Source organism: Aquarana catesbeiana, linkage group LG04 (assembly GCF_042186555.1).
Source record: "Aquarana catesbeiana isolate 2022-GZ linkage group LG04, ASM4218655v1, whole genome shotgun sequence".
NCBI classification, from domain to species: Eukaryota; Metazoa; Chordata; class Amphibia; order Anura; family Ranidae; genus Aquarana; species Aquarana catesbeiana.
In genome coordinates, this window is record NC_133327.1 from 257,052,800 (window position 1) to 257,078,959 (window position 26,160).

The 26,160-nt window shown below is 42.7% G+C and overlaps 1 protein-coding gene across 2 annotated transcripts in view; it reads left to right on the top strand.

The window, feature by feature from the left end:
* The window catches only part of P3H2 (prolyl 3-hydroxylase 2), a 292,787-nt gene that overhangs the window by 178,640 nt on the left and 87,987 nt on the right, over window positions 1-26,160 (top strand). For both annotated transcript variants that reach the window (XM_073626398.1, XM_073626399.1), the window contains exons 2-3: window positions 2,055-2,198; window positions 7,039-7,228. In XM_073626398.1, the coding sequence (XP_073482499.1) occupies window positions 2,055-2,198; window positions 7,039-7,228 (334 nt within the window). The remainder of the gene's footprint in view (window positions 1-2,054; window positions 2,199-7,038; window positions 7,229-26,160) is intronic.

Here is a 26,160-nt window from a genome sequence, read left to right on the forward strand (position 1 = left end):
AGGCTCACGTTACTCCCTTCCTCCACTTGGGAACCAACATTTGATTGTACTTGTATTGCAATTACCAAAACAGCAGACAGAGGATAAAGTCAGGACACAATCCAAGGTCAGCAAGAGGAGATCAGGATATGGCAGAGTTAGAAGGCAAGATATATCAAATACAGAACAGCTGATGATCATTCTGCAAGTCTTCTTAGTTTTGCTGTGCTTTTAACAGGGGTCTGGGCAGTGGCAGCCGGTAAAAATTTTTTTGGTGGGGCGGCAAACAGTATGCCGCCTCCCCTCAGTTGGTCAGTAGCACTCACTTACACCATCACAGGTGGCTTCCCCTGCTCATCGGCGGTGCCCTCCCTTTCTCCTGCTCTCCACGGGTCATCAAGGTGGCAGCGGCTTCTGTTTCCTCCCTCCTCCTCGGCGGCCAATCAGGAGTCTTCTCTTTTTGGCCAATCAGAAAATGATTCTCACACCTGCTGATTAGCCGGATTGAGGATCAGTGTTTCAACAGCGAATTTTCATTCGCTGTTGTAACACACCTGGGGGGCTCCGGTCGCACGCTCTGCGACCCAAGCCCACCCTATTTTGAAGCCTATTAAAACCTCTGGCTCTAATCAGGTGCTTAAAAAAAAAAAAGCCTGCCCGCTGTAATTCATGCGCCCGGTGCCCTGAAAGGGGCTGGATGCAGGAATAGGGGGTGGCCATGGATATATTCATGCTATGCTTGAATCTAACTATTGCATTTAGGGGGTTGCCTGGAGACAGGTGGCGGCGCCCGGGCTCTCCTAAAGGACGGGCCGCGATTGGCTCTGGGTGCCAAAAGCCGGTGCGAAACATACATATGTACACGCATTCGTTAAAGTGGATGTAAACCCTAACATACACCCAGTGAAGTGAACAGCCTCAGATGATACACAGGGATCAAACAAATCCTCCTACATAAGTTTTACATATATATCTGCTGTCTTCAGCTTTATATACTGTTTAGAAAGTGCACATTGTGTTAGAATTTTCACTTCCTCATTCAGCAGTAGCAGTGTAGTATTGGAATACACTGTAAGACAGCTGATTGGAGAAAAGGCACACAATCCCCCTCCAGATAGGCAGAGACTTTCAGAGCTGTCCTGTGAGTAAAGCAGCTTTGTGCTAATCTATTTATAGCACCCACCCTGACACAAATTTCAGGCTAGTTTTAACTTGTCAGAAGTTATCATGCTGATAACAAAAGAATAGAGCAGGTAAAAGCCACAGGACTTAGCACTTTTAAGAGAGATAAGAAAACACTGCAGATATATGTGCCCAAATTTCATTTCATTTCATGAAAGCGGTTTACGTCCACTTTAATATGCCTGATGCACGCACAGCCTTGACTCTATGCACTGCACCATGACCTGATCTTCAGGCATGGTCATGCACCCATTTTTCATGACATTGAGTTTGTGCTTGGATTCATACTCCTGTTTATAAATACTGTTTATTTAAATATGTCCCAATCAAGGCCTCACAATAAGCCTTTGTAATAAATTGAGCCCAGATTTCAGTTTTCCGTAGTCTGAGCTAACAGACTTGAAGGTCAAATCTGAATTGTTTTTTTAGGGGTTCCTACATTTTTGTTATCACTTACCTGGTAATTTGAAAAGATGACCGTAAGAAGAAGATGGATTTATACGCAAATAAAAGTCTACCCAAGATAAAAAAATGTTGCTAACATTTTAGCGGCCCTTTAACAATATATTCAGGTTCATGTATGAACATTTTGGCATGTGCTGGAATATTCTTTCATATGACACCAATGTTATGCTGTGCAGGATTTTGTAATAAATGGCATTGGAGCACACAAGGATCTTCTATATCGAGCGTCATAAACACCATAAATGTTCCAAAAGCTGAGTATTTGGTGTTCGCTTCACTTGGACTTACTGTAGAAATCATTCTGAAAGATAAACTCATGTCTTCTTCATTGGGTCAACAATATTAATGTTTAGCTTTATATGCTATGAATTAATAAAACCTATGGACTAGTCAAAGAAACTGATTGGATGTATTTTTCTATTTTCTAGTTGAATCAGCTGGATGAAGCCACTCAAGCTGCTCATACCTTCTTTATGGCCAATCCCGAGCATATGGAAGTGCAGCAGAATTTAAAAACGTATCAAACCAAGTCAGATAGCCAACTGGTCGACAGGGAGAGTCATGCTTATATGGTAAGTATTCATGTCCGATTTATAAATCTTTGAATTTGCTAGTCCAGGTAGTCCAGGTAGTCCATTATATAATCTGTAGAATTTTTCTCTTACATTATCCAATCTTTAGTGTGCTGGGAACCAAGTGGGTTGACGTAATTGAACAGAAACCGCAGCACACATGCTTCTAATTACTGTATAAGGCTTTTCCCCCTGGTCATTCAGTTTCAATTCAAGCGACCGTATTTGTCATGCCTTTTTATTTTAGCATCTGTGATTAAATTGAACCATTTCCTCAGTGACTGTGCTTTTTTAAAATGTGGTTTGTGTTTGTGTGTTTTAGCACAATAATACTATCCCACCTTGAAGGAATTTAGGAACCACATGATTAAAGGGATATCGAAAATTTCACAGTTCTTCTGCTAGTTAGGAACCTCATGATTAAAGGGATATCAAACATTTCTACTATGGGTTTGTTTCATGTTTGAAAAGATTTAAGGCTCTGAAATGAAGTATTATTATTATTATTATACAGGATTTATATAGCAGCAGCAGTTTGCGCAGCGCTTTACAACATGGGGCAAACAGTACACTTACGATACAAATAGAAAATGAAAATACAGATGTTAGGTGTGGGTAGGGCAGGCTTCTCTGAAAAAGAGGGTTTTTCAGGGATCGTCTAAAAGCTAATAGATTGGGAGATAATCAGACAGATTGGGGTAAGGAGTTCCATAGGATTTGAGGCTCTGGAAAAGTCCTGGAGGTGAGCATGGGAGGGGTTGACGAGGGAGCTAGAGGCAGGAGGTCTGGCAGCAGTATTCATGATGGATTGAAGGGGGGATAGACTGTGTAGAGGTAGTCGAGGCAAGAGATGACCAGTGAACTTTGTTGTGTCATGTTAGTTTTAGGAGAGCAGTTTCTGTGGAGTGTTAAAGACGAAATCCAGACTGAAGGGGATCAAGAAGGTTTTTCTCAGCAAGGTGGTCCCTCAGTCGGTTGTAGACCAGACATTCAAGGAGTTTGGATAAAAAGGGGATCGAGGAGTTGGGGCGTAATTTGTTAAGATTGGTTGGGTCCAATGAGGGCTTTTTAAGTATGGGGTTGACTAGTGCATATTTTAGAGAGTTGGGGTAGATGCCAGAGGAGAGATTGGAGATGTGGGTTAGAGAGTGTAGAATAGAGCCAGAGGGTGAACGTAGTATTTGCGAGGGAACAGGATACAGGGGGCAGGTAGTTAGCTGGACGTTGGCAAGTAGTTTAGCAACCTTGTCTATACTAATGGGGTTGAAAGAGGGAAGTAATCATTGTACCTGTGGGCATGAAGTGTAAAGCGTGGACTAAACACTTTACCCTTCAGTGCTTCCTGGGGTGTCCTTCAAAACAGTAAAGTTTTGTCTCAAGCATTTTTTTTTTGCGTTGAATATAGTGGGAAAGGGTTTTAATTACTCTTTTTGTCCTGCTGCAGACATTCACCCTCTCTATTTGTCTTGGGAACCATTGTCATCAAAACAAAAAGAAAAACAAAAACTTGAAAAATGAATACAACAAGAACTGTAGCTGCTGACTTTTAATAATGGGATACTCACCTGCCCCAGGATCCAGCGATGTCCTTACCTGGCTGGTTTCTTCTTCGATCCCTGGCACTGGCATACTAACTGTGGGCAGCCGGCTGTGAAGCTGCAAGCAGTCACAGCCGGCTGCTCACTACACATGCGTGAGGCGCGCTGCACTATTTGATTGGTCCCACATCTATCCAAGTGCCAAGTCCCAGAAGGCTGCAGGGGAAGGTCAAAACCAAGTACCTACTCCCCCAACCCCCCACAAAGAAATAGATTCCAAATATTAAGAAGGAGGGGTGAAGAGGAATAGTGGAACTTTTCCTTTTGGGTGAAGTTCAGCTTTAAAGATTAACTGCTATACATACAGTTGTGGTATCCTACTTTTTTTTCTCCTATCTATTGTGTAATAGAAGGGAAGCTGTTAAAATACCAAAAAAAAAAAAAAACCCTGCGTTTTTACTCCTAAATAATTGGAATTGTACTGTACTGAAAAATTTAAATAATTTCTTTCTCTGTATGATAGTGACATGTCCACTGCCAGAGTGCCTATTTAGTCACCATGCTCAGATGTAGCAATGGGGTTTATTTACTAAAGGTAAATAGACTGCAGTTGCTCCAGAGCTTCACTTTCCAAAGAATACCCAATCACGTGCAAGGAAAATTAAAAACACTGCATTTTTGCTTGCACATGATTGGATGATGGAAGTCAGCAGAACCTCTGCTCATTTACAGAGTGCAACTACTTTGCAAAGTGCACAGTCTATTTGCCTTTAGTAAACCAACCCCATTGTTTCATTATTCTGCAGTCTGTGCATTAAAACATTATTTATAAGGAATTGTTATCTAACCTGCATGCACTCTCAGGAGTTGGAGAAAGTATGTGAACTTAGCAGCAACTGTCAGACTTCAAGTAACCTCTAAAACCTGATTCTCAATATGAAGTGTCAGGTTCAGAAAAACATCTTTGATCTGAGTGAACAAAAAAATGGCAACTGTGACACTTTAATTAACCTCTTGTTGACAGTGTAAGAGTATGTGGAGGCAATGAAAGGTGGGCTTTAGCCCCGGTTCACACAGGGGCGGCACGACTTGCAGGTCGCCTCACCGAGGCGACCTGCACACGACTGCCACGGCGACTTGCAAAACGACTTCTGTATAGAAGTCTATGCAAGTCGCCCCGAGTCGCCCCCAAAGTAGTACAGGAACCTTTTTCTAAGTCGGAGCGACTTGCGTCGCTCCTATTAGAATGGTTCCATTGTACAGAACGGGAGGCGACTTGTCAGGTGGCTAGGTTGCCTGACGAGTCGCCCCTGTGTGAACCGGCTCTTAAAATGGTGAAAAACCTCAGACATGAAATATGAACAAAGTATATAATTCTATAGTGTGTGCTTGTCTCAATCCAGAGCACTAAGTGTAATTTCTGTCTGTTGCCCCATTTTTTTGTAATCTGAGTCACTTCTTACAATTTTTCCTGGCAAGAGGAAAAAAAGGTGACAGGGAAGGGACTGCCAGCACACCACCTGTAATTGACAGCCTCAGCTCTGTTTCTGTGTGCTGTGTGAAGGGTTGTGTGTCCTTTCCCTCCAATCAGCTCTCACTGAGCTCTGCAGCTCCCCACCCCCTGCTTTCTGAAAGTGCAGACAAGCTATAAAAATTTTGGACTTTGAACAGCTGTAGAGAAGAAAGGGCTGCAGATAAACAGGCGCAACATATGTAGGAAGATTTGTGTCATCTGTGTGGTTCACCTGAGGCCAGTCACTTCTTTTGTTATATGTAACTACTTTAACCCCCCAGCTCATTGGACACTCCCAATACACTGACAGTTGTCACTGATGGCTCTTGGTCAAGAATTCCAATCGGGAGCCAGTGGTATGGGCTCCTGATCATGTGACCACTGTGGTAGCCAATCACAAGGGAGCTAGAGAGCAGAAGGTCCTGGGGGGAGCGGAGAGGACGGTTTGGGTGATATGTGGAGACAAGATTGGTAATGTGGCTCGAGGCAGAATTGTGAATGGCTTTGTATGTTATTGTTAGTGTTTTGAATTTTATTTGTTGGGCAATGGGAAGCCAGTGAAGGGATTGGCAGAGAGGAGTGGCAGACACTAAACGGTTGGTAAGGTGGATGAGTCTGGCAGCAGTATTCATGATAGACTGATGAATTAAACCATTTTGTTAAAAAGTACCATATTAAAGCCAGAAGGAAGCATAGCATTGTGTTCTTTTTCTGCATTATTTACAAAGCATGTAGTATATAATAAAAACAAAATAATGAATGCTATTTTCTATATAATGTCATTTTAATTCTTTCTAAGTCTATGGTGTTGATTAACTAAAGGCAAATAGATTGTGCGCTTTGCAAAGTGCAGTTGCACTCTGTGAGAGCAGTTGCTCCGGGGCTTGGTAAATGAAGTAAAGCTTCACTTTGCAAAGAATACTCAATCACATGCATGGAAAATAAAAAAAAAATGCATTTAAGCTTGAACATGATGATGGAAGTCTGCTCCTTTACAAAGCTCTGGAGCAACTGCACTTGTAGAGTAAAAGTGCACTTTGCAAAGTGCCCGGTCTATTTGCCTTTAGTAAATCAACACCATAGACTTAGAAGGAATTAGAACAACATTTTATAGAAAATACCATTCATTATTTTATTTTTTTTATTATATATTACATATTTTGTAAAGGATGCAGAAAAAGAACATGTGTTATGCTTGCTTCTGGCTTTTTTTAAGGTACTTTTTATCACAAATATTTAATTCACAGCAACTGCCCGCAGCCTTTAGTAAATTAGCCCCTATATGACACTATCCTGTCAATGTGCATGGGAGGTTTGCTGGAATACCTGATGTAAAATGTAGACCTTTTCAATCAGTATTTAAACTGCAAAGCACTGCATGGCTCATCCAGCATTAGTGAGTTTAAAGGTATATTACTTATTAGATCCTACACATACACATAATATTGTGTCAGACTGAGCCAGCAGTAATAGTTAATGGCATTTAAGATTTTAGCTGACTCTGCTACCTCTGACAATAAAATACCCTTCACTGCATGAAAACACATTTTCTGTGACTGGTTTGCCAGATGGAGATTACATTTCCTTTTTAAATCATTTCTGGACACCAAAGTGGAAAATAAAACAACCACACATATCAGGTCACATACGTGGGGGAAATTGTTACTCCAGACAGAAATAAATTATCTGCAGGCATATTGTATACGTAGAAATGTAGAAGTAATACAGTTCTGCCATTGCATACTGATTGCATAACAAAGACTTAAATGTATCTCATTCTGTCTGTTAGGAAGATTATCATACAGGTTTGAAACTCTATGATGAGGAACAATTTGAACAGGCTATCAAGCACTTTGAGGATGCTTTGAAGGGCTATTTTCGAGCAGATGTTGACTGCAGAGCTATGTGCTGGGGGCCACAGAAATTTGATGAATATGAATATGTGGACTACAAAGCAACGTTGTATGAAGTCATGGCAGGTAAGCGCTTACTACATTTCGTGTACTTAGTGCTGGCACTTGTAATGCTATAAAGTGAATATGTAATGTGAAATGCTAAAAAGTTGGAGCCAACCAGCCTGTCTGAGGTCAGCATCGGCAAAGGAAATGGTTCCAACATGGAAACTACTTCATGTAGTGTTTATAGATGAAACCACGTTTTTCTTCAGAGTTTGGATGACAATTTATATTAAAGTAGAGCGAAAGGCAATTTATTTATTTTGAATAGAGAAAGGGAGGGATATAACCCCTGTCGATTTTTTATTTTTTTTATTTTTTGCCATCTCTATTCCATTAGGGAGATTTCCCTTCAAAATTAAATTACAAATGTGCGGCGCTAGGACCAAATAGTGAATGAATCGATGAATAACTACAAAAATATCTAATGCACAAATCTACTAATAAATAAATAAATAAATACAGTAAATAAATATATTTAATTGAATAATAAATATATCCTGTGCAAAAAGTCCAAAAATGTGCAAATAACATTCAAGTATCTATAACGTCCAAAAATAAAGTGCAAGTGCTCCGTGCGCTGCACAATATCCTTAACCACTTGCCGCCCACCACATAGCAAAATGACGGCGGCAAAGTGGTTTCAACCCCCTGACTGGGCGTCATATGACGTCCTCAGGATATTAAGCCACTGCGCGAGCACGGGGGCGCGCATCGCGGCGATCGTTGTTGCGGTGTGTCAGTCTGACACACCGCAACTACGATCTCGGTAAAGAGTCTCTAATGGAGACTCTTTACCATGTCATTAGTCGTGTCCAATCACAGCTGATCACGATGTAATACAGGAAGAGCTGGTGATCGGCTTTTCCTCACTCGCGTCTGTCAGACGCGAGTAGAGGAGTGCTGATCGGCAGCTCCTCTGACAGGGGGGTCTGTGCTGATCGATTGTCAGCACAGCCCCCCCGAGGATGCCCACACTGGACCACTGGGCACCTCACTAGGACCACCAGGGATGTCACCACAAGGTATGCCACCCTAGACCACCAGGGATGCCAATCAGTGTCCACAATGGATGCCAATCAGTGCCCACAGTGGGAATCACTGAAATGCAGGCATTATTGTTTGGCACTGATTGGCATCCATCAGTACCATACATAACAGTACATCAGTGCCACCTATCAGTGCCCATCTCATGCCGCCTATCCGCGCCCATCTGTACCACCTATCCGTGCCGCATATCAGTGCCACCTATCAGTGCCCATCAGTGCTGCCTATCAGTGCCGCATATTAGTGCCCATCATTGCCACCTCATTGGTGCCCATCAGTGGCACCTTATCAGTGCAGCCCCATCAGTGAAGGAGAAAACTTACTTATTTACAAAGTTTTGTAACTGAAACAAAAAAAAATGTTTTTTTCAAAATTTTCGGTCTTTTTTTATTTGTTAAAATAAAAATCCAAGAGATGATCAAATACCACCAAAAGAAAGCTTTATTTGTGGGAACAAAATTATAACAATTTTGTCAAGTCAATATTTAACCCCAGAATACAAAATAATAGACATATTGATATGTTCAAAAAGTTAGTAATTAAGGATTTGGACTCTTTATCCTCAGGATTGGGACAGATTGCTACCTTCAGCCTCTAATATAAAACACCAAGGCGTATATGAAGGACACAAAACACATGCTGCAAATTATGAATATTAGTGTTTCAGATAAAAACAACATGGCCATAGCGGATGTGGCATCCTTATACACCAATATCGACCATAAAGGGGCCGTCAATGCAGCCAAATGGGCCTGGGTGAAAAACAAAGATATGGATAGACAACAAAAAAGTTTATAGTGGACTGCCTTGATTTCTGCCTAAAGCATAATTATTTTTGGTACCAGGATCAATACTATTTACAAACCAAGGGGGTAGCTATGGGGACTAGGTTTGCCCCAAGCATAGCAAATTTTTACATAGCCAAATGGGAAGAAGAAGAGGCATTGTATAACTCACCATATCAATTGAGAATGTATAATAGATTTATTGATGATTTGATTATTTTTTGGGATGGCAATGAGCAGGAGCTAAATACATTCCTGAACATTCCTGATGGGAATGAATAATAATAATAAAAGTATTCTACTGACATGGAAACTCAGTCATACGAAGATCCACTTCCTGGACCTGGAAATTAGTAATGAAAACAACGAGTTAATCACGAAAACCCACTTCAAAGCTACGGATAGAAATTCGTACATACCCCAAAATAGTTGTCATCAGAAGCCTTGGTTGGTTAATGTACCAAGAGGACAGTTCCTCAGAATCAAAAGAAATTGCAGCAACACAAGTGATTATGAGGAACAGTCAACCGAGTTAGCCAATAAATTTATTAGGAAAGGTTATGATCAAGCTTTTATTGTAAAGAAGAGACAGGATGTGGGCAACATTCCAGTACAGGAAAGACAGGAATTACCTCTAGCACTGATAATGGATTATAATCTCCAACACAAAGGGATAGTTACAGCATCAGAGTTTCTGTGAAATGTAAACACCGCTACAAGAAAATGGCCACTGTCCAAGTATCACTGTGGGCTAAAGAAAAATGGCGGCGATCATTGCAAAGCATAGTGGTCACCATTAGGGTCTGGTTTGGGACTACGGACTAATAGGCTCATATATGGGGGCATTGTAATCCACCTATTAGTTAATGAATATTTCTAATATACACTAGCATACAGATAATATGAGTATAAGAAATCTATTAGAAAATGGCCGCAATTCGTAAGTAATTGCGGGCTACTAGAAAATGGAGGTGATCGCCACTATAAATAACATGGGAAGGATGTCAGCCAATCACAATTCCCAGAGGAAGTCACATAAGCTGTTACACATTAACTACAGGCTTTTTAAAAAAAAGCCCTTAAGGTGAGGGTACATCTGGTGGAGGGGTACACTAGGATTGTGTGCACACTGCATGAAGGCACCAGCATCACTTTTATCCATATCTTTATGATAGACTGTCAAGATTCTGATTCAATATATTAACCACTTAAGCCTCGGAAAGATTTACCCCCTTCCTGACCAGAGCACTTTTTGCGATACGGCACTGCGTCGCTTTAACTGACAATTGTGCGGTCGTGCGACATTGCACCCAGACAAAATGCCTTGTTTAGATAGGCATCTCCCCGTTCTGCCGCTCCGTGACACGATCACGAGCCCCGGCAGACATCGAGTCCGCGGGAACTGCAGGCACGGTAACTGAGTACGCGGCGGGCGTGCCCACAATGCCATGATTTGAAGGGGACGTACCTGTACGCTCATTTGTCCAGCCGTGCCATTGTGCCAAAGTACATCGTTGTGCGCTGGTCAAGGATATTGTGCAGCACACGGAGCGCTTGCACTTTATTTTTAGACATTACAAATACTTGAATGTTTGCACGTTTTTGGACTTTTTGCACAGGATATATTTATTATTCAAATCAATATATTTAATTTAATTTATTTATTTATTAGTAGATTGGTGCATTAGATATTTTTTGTAGTTATTCATCTATTCATTCCCTGTTTGGTCCTAGCGACGCACATTTGTTATTTAATCTTGCATTATCACATTTAGGGAAATGTGGGGAGTGCTGGCAGCTGTCTATTTTATTTTATTGTATTTTATTGTATTGTATTTACCAATTCATTTTAGCAGCTCACAAGGTTTTCACCTATTTTTACATGAGATTTCCCTTCACTTCTCAACCCATAGCCAAAAGAGGAAGTGAGGGGAAATCCCTCAAAAGTGAGGGAATCCCTGGTAGTCACCAGAACTAGTGTGTCCCCATTGGAAGATTTCACATCTATACCTGTTTTGATGACAAACCAAAATTCTGGATTTTCTTTCACTTTGTCCCTTGGTGATAACCTAAACAAGACAATCAGAGAGTGAATCTCCAATATGGGGGCTTAGATGGTGATAAAAACCTGAAGGGTGTTCTAATGCCTTTGGGTATACCTTTTAAAGTGGTAATAAACCCAATGCCAAAAAGGTAATCTATTGCAGTTTACCCATCCTTCCATGTGGTAGCTGCATTTGTTTTCTATCACCTCCTGTATTAGAGTGCCTACACTCTGGATGAAGGAGCACAGGGGCATCTTTGGACAGCAGCATTGTCAGATTAGGGGAAGGGGAGTGTTAGAGGCACTAGCAGATTTATATACAGGCATACCCCACTTTTAAGTACACAATGGGGTTTATTTACTAAAGCTGGAAATTGCAAAATCAGGCTCACTTCTGCATAGAAACCAATGAGCTTCCAGGTTTTATTACCAAAGCTTAATTGAACAAGCTGGGGTTAGAAGCTCATTGTTTTCTATGCAGCAGTGAGCCTGATTTTGCACTTTCCAGCTTTAGTAAATAAACCCCATTGTGTACTTAAAAGTGGGGTATGCCTGTACATTAAATTTGAAGCCAAACTCCATCTAAAACTTTTTAATCAGTTACAGCCAACAGTTTTGTCCTTTTGAGATAAGGTTTTACACACATTGGGATTTTTTTTTACTAAAGATGACAAGTGCAAAATCAGGCTCACTTCTGCATAGAAACCAATCAGCTTCTAGCTTTAGCTTGTTTAATTAAAGCACAGTTCCACCCAAAAGTGGAACTTCCGCTTTAAGCACTCGTTCCCCCCCCCCCCCCTTACATGCCAAAGGTGACTACTTTAGAGTGGGACTTCCAGGCCCACTTCCTCCTTCCACCCATGGAACTGCCTAGGCGACTCCTCCTCTCCCCTCCCTCCCTCTCAGCATTCTTCTGGGACACGTGACAGGTCTCAGAAGATTGCTTGTCCACTGGGAGAGCGCAGCGTGACTTGCACATGCGCAGTGTGCGCCCAGCCGTGAAGCCGCAAGCTGTCATGACCGGGTGCCCACAGTTCCAATGGATGCGTCAAAGAGAGGAGAGGGAGAGGAGCGTGGAACAGGTAAGTGTCTGTTTATTAAAAGTCAGCAGCTAAACTTTTTGTAGCTGCTGACTTTTAATAATAAAAAAAAAAAGCCTGGAACTCCGCTTTAAGCTTTGGCAATAAAACCTGGAACCTGATTGGTTTCTATGCAGAAGTGGGCCTGATTTTGCAATCTCCAGCTTTAGTAAATAAACTCAATTGCCTAAATATAGAATGGATTGCCAATTATATGTCCTAACAAATAGCCAGCTAGTATGGTCTATGGGGCTAGATAGGCAGCAGTAGGTTTCCACTACAGCCCCTGACATCAGAAAACAACCACACATAGGGATTGCTTTATAAAGAAAAAAAATTGCATAGCCATTTTTTGCCCAGTAACAGTGCATGTACATTATTATGTGCAAATGGGGCAAAAAAATGTATTTAAAGTGGTTATGTCCTGTACTGCTCAAATGTAAACCATTGAATTATAACAAAAAATACCACAGTGGCCATTAAATGGAGCTAAGACATTCTCCATCTAGTGGCCAAATGTAGTATTTTTCTTTTAAAATCAATGTATTACATTTGAACAGCATAGAATATACCCTATTTACATTTGTTTGTTACCCCATTCACACAGAACAGATGTATATGCACTTTCACTGTGCGAATAGCTATGCAAATTCTTTAAAAAATACTACAACAATGTTTAGTAAATGATAGCAAGACAGGATTGTCAGAGACTGCAGACTTACTGGAGGAAATGATGGTCAGAGATGATGGACATGCTACAGGTGTGGTTGGAGACTGATATGCTACAGAAGACAGTGAGAAACCTGGGATATGTTATATGAGGTCAACAGAGAGCGCTGCTATTACTGCTTTACATCTATGTAAATCTATGACTCCCACTTTAGACATCTAGAGCAGCAGGGTCGCACATTAAGTATCAAGGGGCTGCATGTGGCAGCTTTGATACAAGGCATATATAAACTGCCAACCTCAGCCCATAAGGATCTGTCAGATGGTATGTGGGGGTAGAAAAAAATCAATATGTATAATTATTACTATCAATAACGTATGTGAACCTCATTGGACTGCTCTAAGTTAATGGTTTTACCGGACATTGTGAGGGATTCATTCTTAAAAAGCATGGGGAACTCCACACCTCCTCTTAGTAGTATTCTTGGTATTGGCCAATTTCTTTGGCACAATTAGGAATCCATATGAACATGAATATAGCTAGCACAAGATCGTTATTAATAATAAATATAGCTCTTTAATTAAATTTTCATCTCCATTACAGCAAAGCACAGTCCATTGAAAAGGAAAAGTTTTCCAGCACCTGCTTGAAATTGGGTTCTAATTATAGTCTTTTCAATGCAGCTTGATTTGTTATAATTGAGTTTTACTACTATATAGTATGTGTGCATAGTAAATATCTTGACCTGGCTGTCCTCATGCACTTAAGAATTTCTTTATATTGCATGTTAACATGTGGCTGTGTCAAAAGACCAACTAAATTCCAATGGAAATCGATGCAAAATACCAATAGTAGCAGCATGCTTTTTTCTGCCTATTGAAGAAATACCATGTGAGCTGCCATTTTGGCTACATTTCCAACACATAGTTAGTTCTGCTTTCTTTTTACTTTCAACCCTAATAATTTTATTTATCACTTTAAAGCAAACCATTACCTAAAGAATTATATAGACTGCCTTTTCTATACTCTCCTTCCAAAAAATACTGGACAACTGGACGATGGTGCATAGAAAGCCATCAATACCTTATAAACATAATTAGGTATAAAGATCTACAGTTCTAACATCACCAACTACATGATTCTCCTGGACCACTGACTCAGAAACTATTAAAGCCGGAGAGAACCAGGCAACCAGCAATCGCACAAGGAGGTCAGTAATGACATCCCACAGTACATATTTCACTCCTTGCAGGCGTCCTACAAAACAAGAACTCATAGTTTGGTTACATCAAATACATAAGATGAGAAATATTTATACAGTGCACCTTCATGCAAAAATAATCACACGCTACATTGTGTCTCTTTAATTAATGGTCATTGAGTATTTTATTCTGTGAGCTGTTTCTGTAAGCCGCTCTGCTAATGCAAATGGAATTGTTGGGGAATCTGGACTCTATCCAGCTCACAAATTGGCTTCAAAATATTTTCCATAGCCTCAGCAGGTTGAGTAAATGTTTATATGTGCAAGATCTAGTATGTAATTCTTCTATGTTTTAATGTTGGCTTATGACTTAAGCACATTTTTCATATCCATAATCTTAAACACAATCTATCATGACCAGAGAAGAACAGCACATATCTGAAAGTAGTAAATTCAGTCTATTACAGCCAAAATGTGACTCAAGTATATATTATATTTTATAATACCAATAACCAGATGCATCCCTAAGCACAATAGTCAGGTAACTCGGCACATGTGTGTTGTTAAGTTTAGGAAAACACCACAAGAAGGTCTTGTATCCAGGAAGTGCCTATAATGGAACCAAGTGAAGCAATTATGTTGGGGTTCAAATTTTTCACCCCCTAGGGGCTGGCCACATGGCCTGCAAGCCATTAAAGTAGAACTCTGATTCACTGTTCAATGCAGATGTTAACACACTTCAGGCCAAAAGCCAGTTGACACTTTAGCCCCACACACTTACTGAAGGATCGCATCCCCTTCTCAGCTGGTGGCTGGATCTGTTCCTGCCTGACTCGACAATGAATTCCATTTTGAGCAATTAATGTCCTAAACTCCACCAGCCCTCTCGTGTCTTCACTTGGCACTGTAATCTTTAACTCGCACTCTCAACTTTTTATCTTTAGTTGATACCAACTATTGGGCACACAGTGAAGCCAAGATAATGAACTGATTTACAAGGCCTTGCAGAATGTGACCCCAGGCTAGGTCCCTAGGAAAACCCTGTACCAATGCAGTTCCAAGATGGAGCCCAAGCCACTAAGAATGGAACATTTAAGTACTGTTGTTCTTTCACTACCAGGGTTCTTATCACTCGTCATGTCACCCGTTTCCACTGCGGCTGGCCACTACTTCTTCTTTACACCTTCTTCCACAACCATATGTGTTGCTTAAAATGTTCCATTACATGCACTTACCTACAAGGGTTAACCTGGTCACACTTGGAATTCTCTCTACTTAAACTGGAGGGTTAACATTGTTTCACTCCTAGATTAAGTTCTTCTCAATATACCATTGTTACACCTTAGTACCCCACTTAGGCTGGCCACACATTAAACAGGTTTTATTTTGTTTAACCGGGGGGGTTGAATGGAATAAAAATTACCAGATTTCACCATCTACACATTTGAAATGCATGAGAGAATCACTTCCACTGTACTATTCTGTTCTGATGGCAGGGAGACTTCATTGATCACTGACTGGCTATAGCCAGTGGCACTGATTATTAGGGATTGGTGGAGTGACTTCTGTACAACCAGCTTGCCCTTACACGGATCGAAATTCAGCCACTCCTTGCTGAACCGGGCAAATTTCAATCCATGTATGACCGCCTTTAAATGACCTCTTCCCAGGAAATGACTCAGGCACTTTTCTTTGTAACAAGAGTCCTTTGACATAGCAGACTTGTATATTAACATCTGTACATCCACATCATAATTCAGAACATAGTACTTATTACACATGCAGTTATATTAGACTCAACTGGCTGTGCTGGTTTTAGCTATGCTATGTAGTGGTGCTACGGATTGATAGTCAATAAATAAATGGTGCCGCTCTTACCTCAAAGTGCAGTAGTCCATAGCAACAAAATCTATCAATGTGTTCGCCCTATGAACGGGTCCCATTGCAGGCGGTTGTAGCCTGAATAAGAGCTTACATGGTAACACAGGTGCTCACTGTACGCTTCGCACAATAGACTCCCTCCATCACAAGGTTGGCCCCCCTAGGTGGAAGTGGCCAGGGGCAGACTTGACCGTGGGGGCAGAGGGAGTCCGGGCCACTCTGATTCCCTGTCAAGGGCCGCAGTGCTGGCAGCTCAGAACTGCGCATGTGTAGTGAGTGCTACTGCTTGTGTGGCCTCGGCGGGGGGATTAACAGGGCTGAATTAGTGGCCGAGGAGCAGTGAAAAAATGTGGTAATCCCTCCATCCCGTGCTGCAGCTGCGAGCCGGTGTCTTTCCGAGAAAGTCCCCCCGGCAGATAAAGACCCTCTGTACTGCGCAGGCACAGCGCTTGCCCAGTACGAACGACTACGTAGCCGCCGAAAATAGCCGAAGCTGAAGACCTTGAGTCAGCTGTACACGGCGCCTGCGCCCTGAGTCCAGGTTCAAGCCCCACCATCCAAGTGGACATAGAGGTAGAATAAAAAAGTGCCAAGTGAAGCGAGGCCGTGCCCGAAGCATGGCGAGCGTAGCGAGCCCGTGAGGGGCCCTGTTTCAGGCGCCGTGTACAGCTGACTTACAGCTATTCAGCTTTGGCTATTTCCGGCGGCTCGTACTGCGCAAGCGCTGCGCCTGCGCAGTACAGGGGGTCCTTATCCACCGAGGGGAACTTTCTCAGCAGAACATCGGCGATGTGTCCTCTGACAGGGATGTTAGCTGCACCTGTCACAGGGCTGAGAGTGTGTGTGTTCTGTCTTACAGAGCACAGCCCTCCCCCCTCCTCTACACAAATGGGAGAACGTATCTGCTCTGCCTCCTCCCGCACCTCTCTCCCTGTGCACTGTGACTCGATGCAGCCTGTGTGCTGTGAAGGGGATGTGTGGGTGGGAAACTTTAACCACTTCAATACCAGGCACTTTCCCAACTTCCTGCCCAGGCCAATTTTCAGCTTTCAGTGCTGTCACACTTTGAATGACAATTGCGCGGTCATGCAACACTGTACCCAAACCAAATTTTTATCATTTTGTTCCCACAAATTGAGCTTTCTGTTGGTGGTATTTGATCACCTCTGGGGTTCCTGTTATAAAATGTTGTAAATAAGTAGGTTTTCTCCTTCACTGATGGGCACTGACGAGGCTGCACTGATAAAGCGGCACTAATGGTCACTGAGGTGGCACCAATCAGTTAGCACTGATAAGGTGGCACTGATGATGGGCACTAATATGCAGCACTGATAGGTGGCACTGATGGCCACTGATAGGCGACACTGGGCACTGAAAGGTGGCATTGATGGGTACTTATGGGTGGCACTGATACGCGGCACTGATGGGCACTAATAGGTGGCACTGATGAAGACTGATGGGCAGCACTGATGGACACTGAAAGATGGCACTGATGGGCATCACTGATAAGCAGGCACTGGCAGGCATTACTAATGGGCACTGGTATCATATATGGGTGCTGATTGGCATCATTTATGGGCGCTGAATGGCAGGTCATGGGTGGCATACCTAGTGGTCATCAGTGGTGGGCATCCCTGGTGGTCCTGGGTAGGCATCCTCGGGGAGTCTGCGCTCATAATCAATCAGCGCAGACCCCCCATCAGGAGAACCGCCGATCGGCTCTCCTCTACTCGTGTCTGTCAGACGCGAGTCAGGAAAAGTTGACACACGGCTCTTCCTGTGATTGGACACAACTGATCATGTGGTAAAGAGTCTCTGTCAGAGACTCTTTACCGAGATTGGTGTTGCAGTGTGTCAGATTGGCACGCCGCACCACCGATCATTGCGCTGTGCCATATGACGTCCAGTCAGGATAACGGAACATAGCAAAATGACGGCCGGGCAGGAAGTGGTTAAAGTCGGCAGCCACAATCCTAAACATGAATAAGCTGACTGAGCCAGTGAGCCGCTGCTGGGACTGTGCAAGTGAGTGAGCTGTGCCCAGACTCCCCCCTCCTCCCTCTCTTCCTTCTTACTCTGTCTCTCCCAAATTTCTCTCCCTCAGACTTGTCATTTAACCACTTGCCTACTGGACACTGTCTCCTCCTTCCTAGCCAGACCAATTTTTAGCTTTCAGCGGCGGTCACACTGAGGCTCAGTTCACTTTGGTGCGATGTGGGAACCCTGCGAATCCACTGCGGGTTCCCGCATCTCACCTGACTCGCAGGCAGTTCACACTGCCCTATGCGAACTGCTGTGGGTGTCAATACAAAGTTAATGACACCCCCAGATCGGTTTGCATATCACAGTGCGGTCCTGCAGGAGTTTGGTCCGAATGCCATGCGATATCAGTCATACACTCTGGCTGAATTTACATCGCACAGACATCGCATGTGATTTTCACAGCAGTGAGGTGTGAATCACATGCGATGTCTGACATCACAGCAGTGGGAACAGGCCCTAAATCACCACTGGGCTTTTATTTTTTGCTAAAAATAAAAAAAAGACTGAAAATTTAAAAAAAAAAGTTTTTCTTAGTTTCTGCATGAAAATTTTGTAAATAAGTAATTTTTCTCCTTCACTGATGAGGCGGCACTGAAGGGCACTGATTAGGTGGCCCTGATGTGGAGGCACTAATATGCCACACTGATGGGTGGCACTGATGGGTGGCACTGATGGAGGGCACTGATGGAGGGCACTGATGGAGGACACTGTTGAAGGGCACTGATAGGCACCACTGATAGGCACCACTGATAGGCACCACTGATCGGCACCACTGATCGGCAGCACTGATGGGCAGCACTGATGGGTGGCAATGATGGGCACTAATGGGTGGCGCTAATAGACACTGATGGGCAGCACTGATGGACATTGCTGATAGATGGCACTGATGGGCAGCACTGATGGGGTGGCAACGATGGGCACTAATGGGTGGCACCGATAGGCAGCACTGTTGGGCACTGATGGGTGGCAATGATGGCCAGCACTGATGAGCATTCACTGATGGCCACTGAAAGGCAGCACTGATTGGTGTCACTGATGGGCGCTGATTGGTGTCACTGACGGGCACTGATTGGTGTCACTGATTGGCACTAATCAGTGTCACTGATGGGCACAGACTGGCGTCACTTGCTGGGCACTGCTGGGGCTGCACTGTAATCGTGCCCTGATTACCTGTACAGGTCTCCCCTGGGAGGAGATGCCGCTAATCAACTCTCCTCTCCTCACATTCTGTCAGTGTGAGGTGAGCTAATAAACGGCACTTCTGCATTTACATGTGATCGGCTGTGCGATAACATGGGTAAAGAGCCGCGTCATCAGCTCTTTACCAAGATCAGGGTCATGCCATGTCATATTTGTCTTGCTTTATAACATCAATATCTGTTATAAAACCAGGTGGGCACTAAGGCTGCCAGCTCCTGTATGGCATACCTGTTATGGAAACTGTCACAACTGACCCAACCCCCACAAGCATCAGCCAAAACTTTAAAGTAACAGAACACATTGGTATAGTTTAACAGAAGTACCCATAACAAATTGGACACTTGGCTACAGTTATGTCCTGCACAGAATTACAGTACTTAAAAATAAATAAATAAATAAAAATAATAGGGATAGGAAGCTGTGCAGCTTCACCTTTTCTTCATAGTCTGGTCACTCTATTCAGCTGCCAGGTGGAAAAATGTCCCACTTTTTCTGAGTATGTATTACAGAAAACAAAACTCACATAGGACTTTTCAGGCGCACCTTAAGAGTCATAACTCATAAAACTTATTTAAAAAACATGTCTTTTATTTGTATAAACTTGGTTAAAAATTGGAACAAAAAAAACATAAAGTTTTGGCACCTTTGAAGTGGATTTACAATTTAGCATAACCTATAATTGTATCTACATATCAGAATAACTTTATCACATTAGTACCCATTTAATTCCTACACAAATGCAGTACACTTTCAATCAACGATAACCATATTTCTTTTTTAACAATTATTTTATTTATTCAAGGAACACGGTCAAAGACATACATCTGAGCATTCACAGTTTGTTATCCTACAATACATTACATGTTTACATTTATATACAAGAACATTTTATTATACTACATCCAAAGGACATTATGACAGTTTGCTCAATTGAGACGTCTCTTTTGTTTCTCTTAATAAGTGCTTAGAAAAAAAAAAAGTCCTAGTGCTGGGTGTGCATAGGACAGTAACGTTAAAGGTGCTGTTGTGTTGCCCCTTAGTGGGTCTCCGACCGGATCCATTGCATTTTAACTATTTTATATTAGAAAGATTGGATCCCGTTAATACGGGTCCATGGAGCTAAGAGAAAAGTAGAAGGACAGTAGAGAGTTAAACAGAGGAAAAAGAAAAAAAAGAAAAGAGGAGTCAAAGAAGAGGGGTTGGGGGGGAGAATAGGGAGTGGAGGGGGGGTGGGGATCTGGAGGACAATTCTGTGTGTGTCCACCACACGCGGGGGTGACCTAAGTCAGGACTTCTGAATGCTCTATAACCAGTAGGGTCAATAGTTAGTCATTTAAGTAACAGGATGACTTATAGTCATTCAGGTCATTGTCAAGGAGGGCTCTTCCTTCGTCTGAAAAGATAAAAATTTTTCATGGCGACCAAGTCTTAGAGTATCGCTCCTGTTGATGTCGCACAGTTAGTACTAGATCCTCCAATCTACCTATGTCTTTTACTTTTCGGATCCACATTCCAACTGTTGGGGGTTGTGGAGACTTTTAGTCATTCAGGTCATTGTCAAGGAGGGCTCTTCCTTCATCTGAAAAGATAAAGACGTTCCATGGCGACCAAGTCTTAGAGTATCGCTCCTGTTGATGTCGCGCAGTTAGTACTAGATCCTCCAATCTACCTATGTCTTTTAGTTTTCAGATCCACATTCCAACTGTTGGGGGTTGTGGAGACTTCCACCTAAGAGGGATACAAGCTTTAGCAGCATCAAGAAGGTGTGGGATAATAGACTTTTTTGAATAAACATAAATGATACACTATACACTCACCCTCACCAATAGTGTAATCAAATAGCAGCGCTAAAAATTGCTAAAAGAACCTGAAAGAAAAGTTTACAGTGATTGCTCAATGTGATACCTATATAATAGCTGTTTATTAACAGCACTAAATAAACCAAAAAGTGTATTCTAATAAACAAACACAGTGCGATCCTTCTGTGTAATAATCTTAAAACAAAAATTCAACATATAAAGTCCAAAAATAAGTGAAGACGTAGTGAATAATGGTGATAATATCAACAATATGATCTTCAGTGATAATATCTTCCACCACACCGCTGTGACCGTGACTTCCACTCTCCTTCAGCGAGCAAACTCACCAGCTCTTTTTGCCTTACACTCTCGTGTTTGGCTCACAGGTTTTTCCCACACAGTAGGGGGCAAAGTGATAACCTCCAATCAATTTCCGTAGTTATCCGCAGTATAAATGCAAATGCTCTCTCCACATGAAAGAAAGGAAAAGCGATCCAATAGTGCAGTAACGTAACAAACTTTAATAAAAAATGACACTCTCCTTCACCATAGAACTCACATTTTACAACTTTCAATAACGCAATCATGGTCATCACCAACAACACTTCAAACGGTAACTTGGACGTATGGTGGTCACGGCGGACCCAGGTAAACTAGTGGATGGTGACACTCTCACCCGTTCCCTGGAGTCTCCCGTAGCCGCTTCCCCGCTCACTCGTATGGCGCTCCCTGTCACAGCGTCCTACGTCAAGCTTCCTCGATTGCCGTATAGCCACGCCCCGACATGTTTCCTCACGGAGGACTTATTCATGGGATTGGCTAGACGGACTGGCAATCTTACTTATATACCCTCCCACCGTATGACGCGCGGTGTTGATGACACTGCGCTTGCGCGTTCCCTGTGTCCCCGTTCGCACCATACGTATACATTGCTTTTAAGCAGAGATGGAGGGCATCAGAGAACCAATAATACTCAAAATGCTACAGTGCTAACACTGTCAAACAACACACTAGCTGATTGGTGATCGCGTACACCATCCACGGAGGACGCACATCACCAATCCTCACAGCAAAACGTGCATTATCTGTATATAGTGACATCATAGATTAGTAATAGAGACATGGCTTTCTCTAAACTGCAAAACCTATAAAAAGTTATATAAAATTGTATAAAAAAATAAAATAAAATTAATTAAGTATTGAATGGTTGGAAATATAAGTGTTAAAACTAAACCCATTAAAATCCAAACAAGGTGCATGCACCCCATGGATCTGCCGCATTGTTCCCATGAGGCACTTTCTCTCCCTTAAAGGTCAGCTCCTACATATATAGGGATCAAAAAAAATTATTCCAAACAATATCATATACCTATACTCTCCCCTATTGAGCCCCTTCCCCATAGGTGGTCTCTCGGTTGCGTAGGTGTTACAGATATTCCGCCTATCATAATTTCTGGGTCCGGGTGACATACAGCCCTGGACCCCAACTGCCAACTCAATAATCATTAATAAAGCAGTTGAGGTCCAGTTCTATATTTAAACCCCCGGTTTAAATTGCCTATGAGGGGGTGGTTTTTCACCTCCCGTGGGAGGGAAGTATAGCACCACGGGGCTTCACTAAGAGGAACGTCTGATTGGGCCTGTTCTATACGCACCCATAATTTAAAATCTGTGTGTCTGTTCCAAACTACCACCCTACTTAGGTGTATCGCTTGATAATACTTGCGTATGTCTGGTACTACTAGTCCTCCGTATCGCTTAGGTAGTATTAGTTGATTGCGCTGTAGTCGTGGTCGTCTATGTGCCCAGATGAAATCAAAGAATGTTTTTTGAATTTGTTTAAAATAGCTAGTTTGGATATGGACTGGGAGTGCCTGTAGAAGATAGAGAAACTTGGGGAGGATGCTCATTTTAATAATGTTGCAGCGGCCCCACCAAGAATGTAGGCCGGTGTTCCACTTCTCCAATAGTTGGGTAACTCTACGAAGTAATAGTGGGAAATTTAGTTGAAAAGTGTTGGCTATATTGGGAGAGATCAATGTACCTAGATACGTCAGTGCCTTATCAGTCCATTTAAATGCAAAGTTTGTTTGTAGTTGTATAATTGATTTTTGTGGAAAATTAACCCCCATTGCTTCTGACTTAGAAAAGTTAATCAGGAGATTCGAGAGCCTTCCATATCTCCCAAACTCTGTCATCAGATTAGGGAGTGAAACCAGGGGGTTTGTAAGGGAGAATAGCATGTCATCAGCATAGGCCGATACTTTGTGTTGAGTATCTCTAATCTTAAAATAATGGAAGAGAGGAAAAATCAGAAGCACCAAATCTCTAATCTTAACTCCCCCAATATCTGCGTTATGACGGACTGTGCAGAGAAATGGTTCCAATGACAGGGCGAAGAGGAGAGGTGACAACGGGTACCCCTGGCGTGTCCCCTTGGAGATATCAAAAGTGTCTGAAAGAACACCGTGCTCTTGCTGCTGGTCGGGAGTAGATCGAAGATATCCACTGTAGCATTTTGGTGCCGAAGCCAACGTGTCTCAGGACAGCAAGCATAAAATTCCTGTTCACCCTGTCAAAGGCATTCTCCGCGTCCGTTCTAAGGAAGATACATGGTGTCTTTGACTGGTTCACTGCCTGGAGTAGATTTAATACTTTTGTGGTATTGTCCCTAGCTTCCCGCGTAGGAACAAAGCCCACTTGATCGAGGTGTATCAGGCTCGGGATATAATGTTGAACCCTATTTGCTAGTATCTTAGTGAAAATTTTTAGGTCTAAATTGAGCAGCGAGATCGGCCGATAGCTTCCAGATGATGTCGGATCTTTTCCTTCCTTCGGGATCATCGAGATGTGTGCGAGTAAGGTTTTAGCTGAAAATGTTGCCGTTGAGCCCAGGGCATTAAACAACTTGACCATGTATGGGGCAAGGGAGGGAAGAAAGGTCTTGTAGTATTGGGCCGTAAGGCCATCTGGACCGGGTGCTTTCCCCTGTTTAGTGACCCCGACCGCCCCCTGGATTTCCTCTATAGTGATGGGTTCTTCAAGAATGTCTTTGTCTGCGTCTGGTAGTTGGGGCATAAGTGATGCTGACAGATAGGAAACTATCTGTTCTGAAGTAGTAGGGTTGGTTTTCAAATTATATAGTGAATTATAGAATTCTCGGAATTCTCTCGTAATGTCTTGTGGCTTCGTTACTTTGGGTTTATTGGGGGGTACTAGATGTGGAATATATGTAACAAGTCTCTGTTCTCGCAAGGTTCTGGCCAAAAGTCTCCCACATTTGTTTCCTGATTCATATGAGAATTTCCTACATATCTGCATTGCTGCTTTGGCTTTAAATTGCAAGATATCTGTAATTTGTGTCTGTTTGACAAGGAGGTCTCTCTCTAGGGATGGGGTTTGTGTTCGTTTATGTCGAAGCTCCAGGGCGGCCAGGTCCGTGAGTAAGGACTGGAGCTGTTCAGTTCGCTTCCGTTTGATCCTAGCCCTGTGTTAAATTAACACGCCCCGAATAACTGCCTTGTGTGCCTCCCAAATAATGCCTGGGTCGCAGTCTGGGGTATCATTAGTACTAAAGTAGCAGGTCAGTTCTCTAGTAACGTCATCTAAAACATCCTTGTCTTGCAAAAGACTTTCATTCAGTCTCCATTGATTAGTTTTGGTGGTCATGGAATCGGAAAGAGTGTAGGACACAAAAATGGGGGCATGATCGGACCAGGTGATGGAGCCTATAGCTGAAGTGCGTACTGCATGTAATTGGGCATGGGGGATTAGGAAGTAGTCAATGCGTAAATATGTCTTGTGGGGGGTAGAGTAGGAGGTAAAGTCTTTTTCCTGGGGGTGGAGAAGATGCTATACATCAATTAGTTGGCTATCATGTAGGGAATGAGCTATACGTTTCTGAGCACTGAGAGATATAGATGACAGCCCCGTGGATGTGTCTTCTGCTGGAACTAATGGGACGTTCAAGTCCTCTCCCACAATCAGATGACCTTCTGTGAAGTTGGTCAGCTTCACTAGTATCCTACTTAGGAAGGTTTCCTGATGTTCGTTCGGGGCATATAGGTTAGCAAAAGTGATTTTAACATTGCCGATCATGCCTTTCACAAACAGATAGCGACCTCCAGAGTCAGTACTAGAGTCTATGAGCGACCATGGCACTCTGCTGGACAGAAAAATAGAGACCCCCCTTGACTTAGCAGACCAGTTGGTGGAGTGGTACACCGTCGGGAATGACCTGTTTTTCAGAATGGGTAATTTGTCATCCCTAAAATGTGTCTCCTGTATGAAGGCCACGCCAGATTTGAGACGGTGTAGATCGTGTAGAAGCATCCACCTCTTTTCAGGTGTGTTAAGGCCCTTGGCATTGAGCAAGGTTACATTCAGGACCTCCAAGGGGGAGGATGGGGTATGAAGAAAATGGAAGGGGTAGGAGGGGAGGGCGGGGAGAGGAACGGAAGTAGGTAAGAGAAGAAGGTAAAAGAGAAAGAAAAGAAGAAAAAGTAGAGTTAGGGCAGAAAAGGGGAGATCCTCTTAGAGGCACTCAAGAGAAGAAGTGCCGAAGAAAGGTGTATACTTGAAAAACTGGGTACCACCACCTCTGGAGAAGGGGAGAGGGTTATACCCTAGTTGCAGTAAAAATACTGCTTAAACGCTTCCCAGCAACAAGCTGGGGGTAAGCGTTGACCTATTTGGGAGTGAGGTCAGCAGAGGCCGAAAAGCAGCTGGCCGGTCCCCCCCCGGTCCCTCCGACCAAAGTGGGTAAAGGAGTGATCATACAGGCACAAGCAACTCAAATATTATCTAATAACACTAGCTATCACGTGGTTATCTAAAGAACAGAAAACATGAGCGTGCATCGCTAACCTTCCCGCATGTACGCATATCCTGTAAATATGAGCAAACAGTGCTAATCATAGTGTATTCATCTATAGCATGCAACTCAGAGCAAACAATGCTAAGCGTAATGTATTTATCCATAGCATTTAACCATGGGCAAATGAATCTGACCGTAGAGTAATTTTTCGCAGCATGGAAATAGAAGCTAAAAGAATTAGCCGACTTGTAGTCATCTCTAACATATAAGAACAGGCAGGCAGTACCAGCCTTCCCATATCTATCTATAGTATATAAACATAAGCAAACCGTACTATCTATTGTGCGTTCAACTATGGTATGTAAACCTCAACAAGTAGTGTTATTTATAA